Raw genomic sequence first — 15,479 nt, 5'->3', positions numbered from 1 at the left:
AAGGAGGGGGCTTTGTAGAAAACGAAGCGTTTGAGAGAGGCGGGGCATAGAGGACCTACAATAATGCACAGTATTTGAAAAATAATGTGTTTTTTGAACATTAAAGCATGTCAACATATTCTGTTACACCAAATACACAAAATAATGATCTTTAAAAAAGCATCATATGACCCCTTTAAATTCAGGAGAGTTAGATGCCCATTTGTATCATGCAAGGTGACAATATTGGCTGGTTTTATCCTTTATTCATTTCTTACATCAGCAAAACTTAAAGTATTGTGTACAATTTCATCATAATAATTTGGTAACTAATTATAATGGGATCAAATAAGATAAAAAAAAATTAAATTTTTTTTTTATTTAATATTATTTATTTTTATTATTATAATAATAATAATTATTATGCAGTGTTAATAAAAACAACTTTTAAAAACGATTTTTTTTTTTGACATGGTGAACATTATGGTACAACAGTATGACTAAATTGTCACATGACTTAAATCGACCCTTCATGTTTAATTCCGTGTGGCAAACAGTGGTCATTTTGCATTGCATACATTAAAATATGGTCAGAAAAATCAGATAAAATAATGACTCAAGAAAAAAGTTAATCAAAATTTGTCACACTGGAAAATGAAAGTGGAGTTCACTGGAAGGTTAAGTGTATTGCTCGGTGATATATGGTAGTCCACACATTGTATTCTGTTGTACCGCATATTTGGGCAAATTCTTTCGGGATAGGCAGCATGTTTGTTTGTATTAAAAAACAGACGTCATAAACTGTTTCCCTTTGAGGTGTTCCACAAGGCTCGGTTCTCGGTCCACTTCTCTTTTTAATTTATATGTTTTCCATGGGTCTGATTATTCAGCAGCATGCCTTAAATTTCCTTCTACCTCACCACCATTAATTAACAACTGCATTCATGGTCTGAAACCATGAGTGCTTCTAACTTTTTGAAACTAAATACTGACTATTCTGAATGTTTTTTAGTAGATCTTTCATGTACTTTGTACATACTGAAAATGGTATGATTCATACTATGCATACTGCATACTATTAAAAAATATCTTGTTTTATTTTACTACACTTTTCCTTTTTCACTAACGTGTCTGAATAAATGTCATAGCTAATAAATAAATGTTTCTAGCTACAAATATAATGCAAAAAAGAAAAAGAAATGCTCTGTTACAATACAAAATTCATGTCACACAATAAGAGGATCTTTGTTCATTTTAATTTCTGGTAAATGTTTGTGTTTCTGTGGGGTTTGACATTCTGTCAATCGATGGTGAGACAGATAGACATGGAATTGTAAATGTTATTGAAAAAATAAAAACAATAAAAATGCTGTCAGCATGATTGACAGGAGCAGAAAATAAAATCTCTGATGCATGACTGAGATCAACGGCGGGGCATTTCCACCTGAAATAACCCTTGTTAATGAGAACAGGCTCTTTGTGTATTCTGCAGCCCTCTTTCATGAAAACAATCAGACATTTTTCTATTTTAGTGTGGGTTGTAATTTCACACAGACATGGCGAATTACGAAACTTGTAAGGTAGCTCAATGAGAATAAAAGAATACAATTTAAATCTTGGAACACAATATCAAATATCAAAAAGATTTGTAAAGTGATAACTATTCACTTTAGTAAAACATATTACTCCAATAAGCACAATGTAAGCTGTTTTTGAACTGTCAAGACTAAATGTGATAAACTTTATTTGTAATCAGTCTAAATGCATGAACTGTTGCATGACATCTTTCCCTTATATATTTCTTAAAGTTGCAATTTTCCAAACTTTTGTGAGGTTTGTGATCCAATTATAACATTTAATTGCAATGATATATATATATATTAATTTTCATAAATATGAAATTAATTCACAAGAGAGAATGATTGGCTGGGTTGCGTACGTATGTGTGGGGCGGAGCTATCAAAATAGGGGCAAGACCCTTTTGGGGTAGGAGCGTGTTTGTTTTGGTGATTTCAAATATCAACATTGGCTACCAGAAATCACTTACTCTGCCTTTAAATAAGAATGTCTTTTTATACTCAAGTGTGTTTTTTGGCTCAATACTTTCGATTTGAATACAATTTTCACTCAGTATACTGTAGTATATCCATAGTATGTCCATACTTTTACTATAATTTTAAGTCATTTTAAAGTAAAAAGCATGCAATTTACACCAAATAAAAATATACTAAATAAAAAATAACTGAATTTACACAAATGAACCAGTTCAAAAGTTTACAAAAAAAAGCTTGATTATTAACACTGTTGAAATTGATATTTTTGCAAATTCCGTTTTTTATTTTTTATTGTGGACTATAATGTAAATAACTGTTGTAAATAGTTTATTCAGGGCAGTATTAAATTATATATATACTGTGCAAACGTCTAAGGCCACAAGTATTTTCACCAACTAAAAATGGTTTTAAGTCAGTAGGAAATATCAGTTTACATTTTCAAACATTCATTTTGCCATTAATTGTAATAATCCAGTGAGATTTCTGTCTGACAGCAGCCAGTGCTCCACACAGAGATCTGATCTGATCATCATCAGTCTGTCTGGGATTACATGAAGAATCAGAAGGGGATTTTTACATAAACACGTACATCTTTGTCTATATGTGTGCAGTTTTGGGAGGAATAAAGATGACAAGGAGACCTTTATTGGTGTTGTGACTGAGATGTGTGTATCTGCCCACAGAGGCGACTGGGGTTCTTTCTCACTCTGCAGAAGGGCAAATGTCCCAGAATGCCTCTCAGCGAGACATGCTTGTCACTCGTGTTGACCTCCGACCCTGTGGAGCTCTTTCTGCTGACAGGATCCGACGCTTCAAACGCTGTCTGACGGGCCCCTGTGGAGGTCAGGAATACATCTCCTCTCAGAAAGCCTCAGTCACTGTGAAGCAAAGCACTTTCAATAAGCACTTGAAGAGAATACATATGGAAGCTTATTTTCACCACAGAATGAAATTCTTGCAATTCTGAATTTATGTCACACAATTCAGACGTTTGCCTCACAATTATTCGTTATCATCTCACAATTTGGACTTTTCTTCTCAGAATTGCAAGATATAAACTCATAATTTCTAGAAAAACTGATAAACAAAGTCTGAATTGTGAAATAAAACCTCACCATTGATATAGGAATAGATATAGGAATACTTTTGTACCTGCAGCGATAGAATTATTAAATACAAATAGTAACAGATGACATTCTTTGCTAGCGTTGGCACTTTTGTTTTAGGGGTGGGAGTATGTGTGTGAAGGTACATTGTCATGACTTTCTTGGTGTTTTATATTTTTCTGATATAGATTATAGTATGTTGATGTTTCTATGGAATTGTTTTTATGGACTGCTGAACTTCTTGTCTGCACAACAAATTTATACCTTCGGGTACTAATAAAGATACCTTGACCTTGACCAATTGTACGATTTATATATATATATATTTTATTTATTTTTATTATTTCTATTTTTTTAAACACCCCAAAAAGACAGGAAGATTATCTTAAGAATCTCAGAGTTTATTTAATCAGCTATTTATTTATTTACTTAATTTTTTTCTTTAAAACATCCAAAGGAACAGGAGAGTTCCTTTTAAAAATCACCTAATTTATTTAAGCACTTTTTAAAATTTCTTTTTTTCTTTTCTTTTCTTTTCTTTTCTTTCGGTAAAAACATCCAAAGGGATATAAAAGGTCCCTTAATTTTTATATATATATATATATTTTTTTTTTTTTTTTCTTCTTTTTCTTTTTTTTTTCTTTTTTCTTTTTTTTATTATTATATATATTTTATCTTGCCATAATAATTAAAAAAATAAAAATGTAGTTGTCTTTTTATCTCACAATTTGGACTTTTCTTCTCAGAATTGCAAGATACATTATGAAGTAAGAAGTGTTAGAAGAAAAAAAAAAGTTTTTTTTCCAAAGAAAAATGTTAAAAACGCAACTTTGCTACTGTATAAGCTTGTAATTCTGAGAAAATAAAGTCTGAATAAACTCACGTTTGCAAGAGAAAAAAAGTCTTGCAATAAAATAAAAATTTTAAAAAGGTCTTTTAGTCTCACAATTCTGACTTATTTCCTCACAATTCTGATTTTTTTTTCTTGCAAGTTATCATCTCAAAATTCTGACTTTTCTTCTCAGAATTACCAAACAAACTAAAGAAAATATAAACTAAAAAAAAAGTCTGAATTGTAAGTATACACTAAAAAAGTGTGAGGGGGAAAAAGTCAGAACTGTGAGAACTGTAACAAGCTTGTTTCTGCAAAAAAATCTTAAAAAAGAACATAAAGCTAATGACTTTTTATCTCACAATTCTGAATTTTTTTCACAATTGTGAGTTTATATCTCACAATTCAGACTATTCTTTTCAAAATTGTGAGTTTTATATAGCAAAGAACACAACTATAACGAACAATAATATAAAGAATCAGAACATTTTCAACCAATATCTATCTTTTCTGGACTGCTATGTTTTAGTCCAGATTAAAATGCGAAAGGTCTGAAAGTGTTGCAAAACCATATAAACCTGATAAAAATACTCTCAAAAAATTAATTTCAAATAAAATGTCAGGCATGCACAGAGAAGAGAAATCTGCTTTGATGTTACATTCAAACTCCAATTCAATAATTCAGTAACAAAACACAGCAAACTGTCGTGTGGTTATGTGTGTTTACCGGGAAGCGTTGTTCCTCAGAGTGAGGAAAGCAGTAAATATTTCATCTGAAGATCTGTGTACACGCAGAAATATATGTCAGGATGTGTTCTTACCACTCAGTTTTAATGTTTAATGTTTCTTACTTGTTTTAATTCACATATTGTGGTGAAAGGAAAGAGGAAGAGCATGCTCAAGTACACAGCACACAAACAATACTCATCGTTTCAAAGCCAACACAGTAAAAAATGACAGTGAATTTAACGGTAAAAGACTGTAAAAATGCTACAGTAAAAACCTGTTAAATGGTTAACGGTAAATTCCCCTACTATATACGGTGAAAAACTGTATTGGGCATTACATTTCTCATCACCACCTGGATTTGGTGGTTATCAGTGTATTACAAAGGTACAGAACAGATTTCAGTACTTCAATAGGTTGGTATATTAACATTATATCAGTTAATGAAATTACGGTATTTAACTGTAAATTTAAGTTAAAACTGTAAAACCTAAAACGTTGCTACCGTATTTTTTACGGTAAAATTCCGGCAACCACAGCTGTCGGTTTTTTACCGTAAATTTTACGGATTTTTTTTTACAGTGAATGTACTGAATGTTAAAAGGGTAAAACTGGTATTGTGTAAACTATACCGAGATCTGTTCATCATACAAAGTGATTGTATCTTTTCAGAGGACATGGATTAAATCGCTCGATTCATACGGATTACTTTTACATTGTCCTTTGCACTTTTTGAAGCATGAAAATTGGAGTTGTGTTGACCTTTTTAATGGATGCTTTTAAAAAAAGGTATTTATTACTGGAATAATATTGCTTTTAAAGAATATACAAAAGTGTAAATTGAATATAATGTTTAATAATTAATTGCACCCAATTAAGTTAAGTGCATTTAAATGAAGATGTATTTTAAAACTATATGAAATGCATGTAAGGTCTTAAGAACATCTTTATTTGATATATATACTGCTGAATGTACTGACAAGCATTTAAGCATTTATGATAAACATACATACATACACATAATGTAAGTTCCAATGATGATGCAACAGTACTTTTAAAATATATTAACTTTAAATGTTTGTATGTAACCTTAAAGTTTAATCAAATTAATGTATTATTGTATGATCAAAATAATGATTTAAAATGTACTTTAAAGTCTATCATTCTCTAAACCTCATAAGGTAGATAAGTTTATTTGACATTGTTTCATAATTGCACTTTTTAAAAGTGTGTTACAAAACAGTCATAAAAGTGTCTCTTTAAGTACACTTACCTGTTCCTCGTTATACAGGTATTATATTATCTGCAAGTTCATTTTATTACAAGTCTATTTTTTAAGATTTGAAGTACACTACAAGGGCACATTCAATACAATTAAGTGCACTTGTTTTTCACAACTCAATCTAATGCAAAGAAGCTTCCTCTGACTGCAGCTTTATCAAATCAAATAGGACTTGTTCTTGCATTCAAGTGCTGCTCAGTGCATGAATAAAAAAGGACAGGGATCTTTAAAGTTGAACTATGTCACTTCTATGTTTATTGCTCTTCCTCATGCAGCACCTCCATGCAGACCATTGCCACAGTAACACCTCGAGGATCCTGTAAAAGCGGAAGTGTCTTCGTTTTAGTGCCAAACCATGAGTAAATTATGAATATGTTCCAGTGCTTCCTACAAGACTAGCAGGAAAGACATCAGCACACTAGATGACTGGACGACACTAATGTTACCTGAGAGAATGAGAGATTTTACACTAATAGGATTTTCCCATTGAAACAGTGACCAATGAAAGTTTACGATTCTTAAATGTTGTATTCATCATGATAGTCTTCACAAATAAACACAATTTTGAAGCATAAATTCAATCCGCTTAAAAGCTAAACGTAGTCTATAAACGAACTACACCGCGGTCACCACCATTAAGCTTATTCAGTCTTTATTTAAAAACATTTTCCCTGAATGTTTGAGTTAAAATAGTTTGCAATAGCGCCATTATAAACACAATGAGGCTATTAAAGTGACTAGTGAGTAGATGAGTTTATCTGTTCGATGCAATGCCGTTTAATGTCCCTGTAGTTCCATTTAGACACTTGTGGATATATTTTATGTTGTAGAATAAAACACAAAAATATCGTGAGCTTGAGTTAAACACAGACCTTATTCCAGGCTTTTAACCAAAAACATCGCTGATGTAGTATGTCTGAATTCCATGCACTCATACTCATCCTATAGAACATACATTTTAACGATCGCAGAGTAAATTAACTAAAGTAAATTAAACAAATTACCATTGAATTCGTGTAGTGCTTCAAACACAACCCAGGTGGGACTCAAACCCAAATCCCCGACGCCTCGTGGTACCATCACAGAGAGTCACAAAATCACTTTCCAGAACGTTTTCTTTCACTGTTCCTGGGTGGTGCAATGATCTTCCCAGCCACACAAGGAATGCTGAATCCCTGACAATTTTCAAGCAACAGCTGAAAATTTATAGTCAACATTTGACTGCATCCTAATATAATCCCTCCCTGTCTAGTACTAATCTGAACAATGTCTGAAACTTTGTATCACGAGCACTTTCTGTGTTTATTTGCCTCTTTATGATGAATTCTCAATTGTAAGTCACTTTGGATAAAAGCGTCTGCTAAATGAATTAATGTAAATGTAATGCAAACGTAAAATAGTTCCTACCCGCAGTAGATTTTGGATGCTCTGATTGACAGAAAGGGTAAAATGCGAACTCAGTTTCAGATTGTGGGCTATTTTGTAAATATTTATAAAAGGACATGTCCAAAAAAAGAAAGATACAAGGGAACTAGTCAACCGTTATACCATGTCCCTCTTTGTTGATTGGTGGTAGAGTGTATGTCAGACTGGTCCTTTGCTGGTTTAAGATGGTCCTTTGCTGGTTTAAGCTGGTCTATGCTGGTCCTTTTGCTGGTTTATGCTGGTCCTTTGCCAGCACATGACCAGCATAAACCAGCAAAGGACCAGCTTAAACCAGCATCCCAGCGTCAAAACATACCTAACCAGCATATGCTGTTTTTTTCAACAGGGCAATAGGTGTTACTCCCAGCATGCAACTGCTATTTTTGTGTTTCAGTATCCCACAGTGAATTCATTAGCTCATTCTGAACAGTGTGTTAAATGCCATTAGCCAATTAGCCTTCTATAGGCTGAACTGTCACACATACCCAGCATAAGCGTACAAAATAACTGGTGTGACAGTAGGCTAACACAGAGCAAATTTTTTGAGAATTTATGGAAATAAATAAATAATAATAAAAAGAAATAAATAAACAAACAGCAATGAAGGTGTTAAATTATGTGTAATAAAATGCTTTCTCACTTCTTTTTCTACACGATGTTCAGGACAAGTATGGCCGTAATCTTTTGAAAAGGATTAGTAAATTAACTCTGATTGGCTGTTGGGGAATTATTGACAGCTGTAGCTTAGCCCCGCCCCTAGAGTTCGTTATCCTCAGAGCCGTTGAAAAACGCCTGCTTATCGCTGTACACTGCCAAGAGCTCAAGTGTGTTCAAGCATAAATAAGAGTGTGTTAATGCCAAAGTAAGTTTATTTTCATACATACACTGTTTTTAATCTCGTTTCTGTTTAAATAGTTTGTATTCTATGTTCAGATGTAATGTGTAGCCTAAGTTTTCAGCATTTAAACGAAGCTAATGCTAACGATAATCGCTAGCATTAATGATAACGTTACAATTATTCAGTGATGCTGACATATCATATTAATCGTATCTTTACTTAAATGTTTATGCCATAAACGGCATTTCCCAGTCAAGTCCGAACTAACAAAAACAGTGTAGGCTACAAAAACAGGGCTGTATGCAAAATGCAATTTCTAACAGTCTGACAAAAATCTTTTGATAATGTCTAAATATATAAAAATGAAAAACTTAATAAATGTAAGGAATTGTTACTGGGGGATACACCATGTTACTTATGCTTTTCATTGTAAATACCTTGCTTTATGTTTATTTTAATTGAAAATAATATTAAAGTGCTTTTTCTAATATTTCTATTTTATATAGAAATAAATGGTTCATTATTTTCTATCCACCTTATTCCTAAATGCGGAAATAAGCCTATGGGCGAGACTTCCGTTTCATTAGCCGCTAGCAAGAAGAATAACAACGTGCAGTAAACAATCAATCTGTTTGCATTACAAACCAGTGTGTTCATAATTAAGATTATGCTAAATATATGCTAAAAATAGACCCAAGACCCATAAAATTTACAAATGGCCATGCCCATTTTTACACGAAGAAGAAGGTGGATACCATGAAATCCCTCGAAACACAAAATATTTAATATTATTCAAATAAGTTATAATACATTAATTTCATAAAAATACAATTCCTATATGATTATTGTCTCTTGTCATTTTTGACCACAGAGAATACTAGTGTGGAATACCAGAGGGTTAAAGTGTTTTAGCAGAAAAAAGGAAAATAACCAGAAGGCTGAAACACAACAAACTCGAGTCATGCATCAACACAAGGCAGTGACAGTTAATTGGAAAGTCTAATATAAACGTTGATGTGGTTCTGAGAAACCTCATATTTTCATTTCTATTATATTTTCTATAGGAAACAGTGGTTCTCAACTGGCTTTGCTTCAGGGCCCAGGTTTTACATTGGACATCAAGTGACTGGCGCATTGTGGTATTGAACACTTTTCAAATACATCACATTAAGAAAGCTTAAAATTTGTGATTTAATTTCATGTCAAAGACACTGACGTAAGGAGAGAAAAAGAATCAGAAGAAGAACCTGCCTAAGTGAGAAAAAGTAAATAATGGTGAAAAATCTGAAGGAAAGGAAGAAGTTAAGGGGCTGACATTTAGAGCGAGCGAAAGTGTTACAGGAGAAAGAATACTTCTCTTTGGATAAGGTCTCGGTCATTAGAGCTTGCTTCTTTGCTGCAAATGTTATACCATTGACATTTCCAGCAAAATGAGTCTTTTATTCCTCTGTAATGACCTCCTAAAGGTTAATTATCCTGTTAAATCTCAAATCCTCCCCTTTACTGTCCTGAATCAACTATCTTTTTCTAACAAAGCTTTGTTGACAGCTCTCTGCAAACCTTTGGATATTTTTAAGATATGATATGTAAGTTACTGTGCAATCAGATATAGCAAAATCAGTTGAGAAGCATATCACTTCTCATATCACCATGTAAAGTACTGAAGGGGTATTTCTAGAGAAAGATGCACTGGTATATTTTTGTTTGCTAATTTTATTGCATCGATGCAAGGATTTTATTGAACTGGATTTTCAGCGGCCATAAAAGTATTGTCTCTACGTTAACAGGATATTACATTTAGATGCATTCAAAAATGGTTTGTAGTTGTGTGTACACTAGATTTCATGTAACTTTGCTCAATACATATGTATAGCCAGTCACGGATGCTATAAAGTGTTTATTGAAAACTAAGAATTGCAATATTGTATTGTAAATGTAAATACCAAACAAATATCTCCCAGTCCTGAACCACAATTACTGTTTTATTGTTGAATGTTGTAGACATTGTTCATCATAACAGCCTTTGGTAAAGTAATAATCTAAAATGTTGTGTCATTCATAACTTTCTAATAATAGAAATAGAAATCTCTACTCATGAAGGTTAATGCACACACACACAATTTACGCACATGATATTACCCAAATGACGTGATGTGGAACTACGCTAGTAGATTAAAATACTCTTGTCTTTTAATATGAAGGGACTGTTGGAGATTCATTATTCAAACATACTACAGGGCCCATTAAAAGCACTTTTTTATATGCAAAATCAGACAGATATTCTAGCAGAGATGCGGTCATAGCTTTAAAAGTATCACCTGGATGCAGGTGATGGGGGAGAAGAGAAATAGAAGAGAAAGAGATACAGCAGGTAAACCTGTAATTAGATAATGAGATCGATAAGTTAGTGCTGGGCGGTATGACCAAAAATTTATATCACGGTATTTTTCAAAATTATACCGGTTTCACGGTACATGACAGTATTTTTTGTTTTTTTCATGCATGACCGGGTGTTAACGGGTACTTTTGCCTACTGTTTTTTTAAATACTTTGAATTCGGACATATTATTTCACATACTGCTTTTCGCCATCTTTATAGTAGGGAAGTATGCATTTTTGGATTCAGCCTTTGTGAATAGTCATATAAAAGGGTCTCACTGTGTTTCGGTAGTCTGGTTTATAACAGTCAGTGTTATAGAGGGGGAAGGTAGAGAGAGGAGAAAGGAAGAAGAAAGAGGTAGAAATGATCACAGAAAAAAAAATGAGCTTGTTGGTACCTTAAAGGTACATATTAGTACCTAAAAGGTACAAAAGTGTACCTTTTGAAAAGGTACTTCCCCAGTGACAGCTTTCGTACCTTTTTTCTGAGATCGTGGGTTATATTTCTATTTATTTATTTAAATAATCTGACATCACATTTTCTGAATTTTATATTTATTGATGGCATATCACATTTTGTTTGTGAAGGCGTGATATTTCTAAATGTTTTCATTACTTGCAGGTGTGTTATATACTGTATATTGTACATGTATCCATATATTTATGATATTTGTGTTATTGGAGACTTTGTTTTCTTCATAATCATCAAAGATTAGACGAAATTGTTGTTTACAAAAATTTATTTATACAAATCTTACAACACAGATTTTTTTTTTTTTTGTTTGTTTCTTACATATATAATGGTGCCCTTGTGTGGCTCCCATGTGTTATTGTATTAACGATCAACACAAGACAGAGATTTATCTTCATGTTTAAGTAAGGCTTTGGGCACTATCAGTCTCTGCACACAAAATGAATTTCAAGGCTGAGATTGTTTAATAAATGATACAGCACACTATGCATAGAGAAGTTAAATCGAATAACCAGAAAGCCAGGTGGCATTTGAACAAGGTATGTTATGTGAGAAATAGGAGATGTGTGAGCAGGTGATTGCAGCATTTGGAGGGCCACTAATGTGCCATCTGAAATTGGTGGCCATTTTAAAGATGAAGCAAAGGCCCCCAAGCCGCTAGCTGCCTCCTGTGTCACAAAGCCTGCAGGAGAATGCAGAATTAAACACAGATTGATTTCACATGTTCGCCCTTTTACACGCAAACACATTATAATATGCATATGCAAACATGTACATCTCACTAACAAGCTTAAGCATATATAACACTGCCAAAAACTGTGATGTAATTTGGAGGAATGCTTTTAACAGTTGGTTTTACCTCAAAACATATAGTCTTTTATTTCATCTTTCACAATATTATTTGTCTTGCATGCATAAAGGGATTATTAGAATATATCTGTTATGTGTCACACCCAACTCATCTAACAATGACCTACTGATACTTATAACCACACAGATGTGACCGAAATGCAGAGACACACGTCTCCATTGATTAACTGCTTTATGGTCATAGACAAAGAACAGACATTTGCCGCTGATGTGAGAGGTGGGCAATGTGAGAAAGATAGAAAATTGTGAAAAAAAAGAACAAAGAAAGAAACATTTATATGTCTGAACCATTGTAATCAAGTCGAATACACATTACACATGCATTCATAGATGGATTTCAGTTTTTCTTGCTTGTGAGATTTCAAAGGGGAGCAATTGCATGCAATAAGTGAAAAGCAGGAAGGACTGGACAGTGTTTCAAAAAGAGTCATCTGTGTGAATCAGAGTGTTTGAAGATGCAGATTTAATTAACATTTATATACACAATAAAGGCCTGTTCAGTTCACATTAAAAATAGTTAATAGGTTTGTTGTCTGCTGCTTTAAATGCTCAAGCTCGCCAAAGTCAGGTGGATTCTGATTGGCTGTCAAAGTTTTTATTGTTCATCAGCTGAAAAAAAAAAAAAAACATTCTTAAAAGTGATTCCAACAATATTTGGACTTCCATATTCACATAGAACTGGAAATTAATAAACCTTTATAGTTACAGCTTTTGTCATAGTTATTGTCCATGGTGTGAACGGGTCTCAAGGAGCTCTTTTTTTTTTCGGAAAGGTTTGTGCAAGAAAAGAAAACGTGTTTAATGGCGTGTGAGATTTAAGCCAAAGATGACAGTGGGAAGAACTTGACGCGAGTAAAAGCATGGAAGAGATGAGAGAGACCCCTCAAAAAAGCACTATGGCACTGAGCCTTAGAAACTCACCGGGAATTCAGGAGGCAACTGTCAGCAAATCGAACAAAAATGCCACAATCTCATCGTCTTGTAGAAATTGGTGCAAATCTAAGTCTTCAGGGCTGTTGTAAATAAAAAAAACTTCTTTCTTAATGTCAGGAGGAAAAGGAAGGTATCATTCAATGTAGTGATTGTCTTTTAGACTATTTATTTAATCACATTCGGACTTATGTATTTAACAGACAAGGTATTGAAACAAACATGAATGAATAAATAAATAGCATTGTTAGTATTGGTAAAACTAAACGACTGGTCCACAAGGAAGATCGTTGCATTGTCAGGTGCTTCAGTACAAAAGAAAAACAATATTATTATCAAAATATTTGTCTTAATGTCTTAAGGACACATCTTCATAGTAGTCTTAGTAGTGACTAACTTGCCCCAAAAGCTGTACATGTACATGATAGATGCATTTGAAAAAGGCTACAAATAGGCGAGCCACCGTCCTTTGCTTCTATATCTCTGTCTATACCTTTTGCCAAGGACTGCGGCCAGATACTTCTTTACGGCCATTTGCTTCCGGTAGCGACTGTAGCTGTCCGTGAAAACCCCGTCCGAGTGGCGCTTTGAGAGCGGCTCATTGTCGTCCTCTATCATGCTTGCTCCCCTGCGTTAGAGAAAAAGGACAAAGCGTTCTAGAACCCAGTATATTGGAATCACACCGATAAACAAACGGGTCCCATTTTGGGAATGCCTAGAAATATAATAGGAGATCTAGTGGAAGAAAGAAGAATCACCTTTTCGATGGAGGACTGTATAACGTGTATGCGTCTTCAGTAACTGAAGGAGAGCTTCGAATAGTGATCTGGTCACTGTCAAAGGTTAGATCCGTTAATGAGTTTCCCTCCTCGTCAAATCCTGCAGTTCTGTAACAAGACATGAACTCATTTCATTCGCAAGTAATTAACACAGGCTATTACTGTGAAGTAAACGTGCTCTAAATATTTAAAATACATAGCCTATAACAACAAAATAGTAAAGACAGTTCTGTAAAATTGCTTTAAAGTTTTGTCCTAATTGTGTTCTTGCTTTGGGACATGTGATACATAGTTTTGTGTATATTACACTTTATTATGCAGAGTAAGATGTCTTAAAGTTATTGACGATCATAATAAAATCGCGTTATAAAATTAAATCAATTGTACATTCTAATCAAAGCGCGTTCACACTTTTGCCGTTCTTTCAAATCGTTCGAATCTACGCGAAACAAAGAACGCTCATAGAACACTAACTTGTTTGTTATTATTTCTTATTTAGACATACGGCCAACAAAAAATACATCTGTTCAAATGTTTGGGATCGGACACTTGTCAATAAAACGCTTAAAATCGCTTAAACGCTTTATTCATTTAATAGTGTTATAGGCCAAAGTTTTATCGTCCAACTTCGCTACAACCAAATCCTCAAAATCCAAATCGTTACCGAGCGTTAGGTGAGACGGGTGGTAAGTTTCCGTACCTGATGTTGGGGTAACTCAACACGTTGCATTGTACGAGGAGCCCGTGGATGAGGAAAGCAAGAGTCGTTTTGCTGCTCGACATCATTCTGTATAAGATAAAGATATGAAATAGAACACAGAGAAACATTTAAAAACTTTAATCCTTCGACGTTCCAAATTGTATCGTTCCTTTGTCCCTCTATTAGTTTAATGACAGTATCAGGTGTCTCTTCAACTACAAATACTCCAAACAAATATGTACTCTCAAAACAGCCTACTTTTATCTCAAAACCGAATTACTGCTCACAGAATACCGGTTTCTTCCAGCAGTGGTTCACATACCTACGGCAGCGAACGAATGCGTTCCGGTAGAGTCTGCAACGACAATGAGATGAAAATCTCTCTCTCTCTCTCTCTCTCTCTCTTCCAGTCTGCTCTTTAAACTTTTCTGTGCGTCACTTTGTTATCCTTATGAGCACAGAACGGATTTTTTTCTTAGATCTCCGTAATGACAGTCGAACGGATATGAAACGAGTTATCATTTGTCTTCATCTCTCATTATAGCATCGCGAGTTTTATTCTTGGAGCCCTTGCTTCTGGACCCTTTTCACTCCCCGCTTTAGAGACTGTGTCGACGTCATCCTCCCTTATTATGGAGAGATCACTGCACTTTTCCTTCCTCCAGACACAAACACACGTGGGGTTTCCGTGTTTTAATGGGGGACTTTCCATAGACATAATGATTTTTATACTGTACAAACTGTATATTCTATCGCCTAACCCTAACCCCTCATATAGAAAAACCCCCTTATAGAAAATGTTCTGCATTTTTACATAAAGTAGTATTTGTTGTTTTTCTTATGGGGACCAAAAAAATGTCCCCACAAGATACAATAAAATTGGGGGCATTACTGATCCTTGTGGGGCGTTCTTAACATTTTAATTTCATATATACATTTTATATTAATCTATAGTGCATATCAATCATTTTAACTCTGTTTAATATATTTAATATCAGTTTATATTAACGTAGGATTCAAAAGTGTAAATAAAATACACATGATTTAAAGGGATGGTTCACCCAAAAATGAATTACTCTGTCATTAATTACTCATCCTCATGTCGTT

The 15,479-nt window shown here is 33.8% G+C and overlaps 1 protein-coding gene across 1 annotated transcript; it reads right to left on the bottom strand.

Moving 5' to 3' along the window:
* Window positions 1-13,337: 13,337 nt before the first annotated feature.
* Window positions 13,338-14,868, bottom strand: adcyap1a (adenylate cyclase activating polypeptide 1a). Its single transcript, XM_016538926.1, has 4 exons — window positions 14,695-14,868; window positions 14,373-14,459; window positions 13,652-13,780; window positions 13,338-13,521 (listed from the first exon to the last, which is right to left on the bottom strand). The coding sequence occupies exons 2-4, from the start codon at window positions 14,456-14,458 to the stop codon at window positions 13,338-13,340; spliced, it is 399 nt and encodes a 132-aa protein (XP_016394412.1). The 5' UTR covers window position 14,459; window positions 14,695-14,868.
* Between the last annotated feature and the right edge of the window lie 611 nt (window positions 14,869-15,479).

This window comes from Sinocyclocheilus rhinocerous, unplaced genomic scaffold (genome assembly GCF_001515625.1).
Source record: "Sinocyclocheilus rhinocerous isolate Xijiao unplaced genomic scaffold, SAMN03320098_v1.1 scaffold547, whole genome shotgun sequence".
NCBI classification, from domain to species: Eukaryota; Metazoa; Chordata; class Actinopteri; order Cypriniformes; family Cyprinidae; genus Sinocyclocheilus; species Sinocyclocheilus rhinocerous.
Note: the sequence above shows the minus strand (reverse complement) of the source record. Positions and strands in the feature narration are given on the sequence as shown.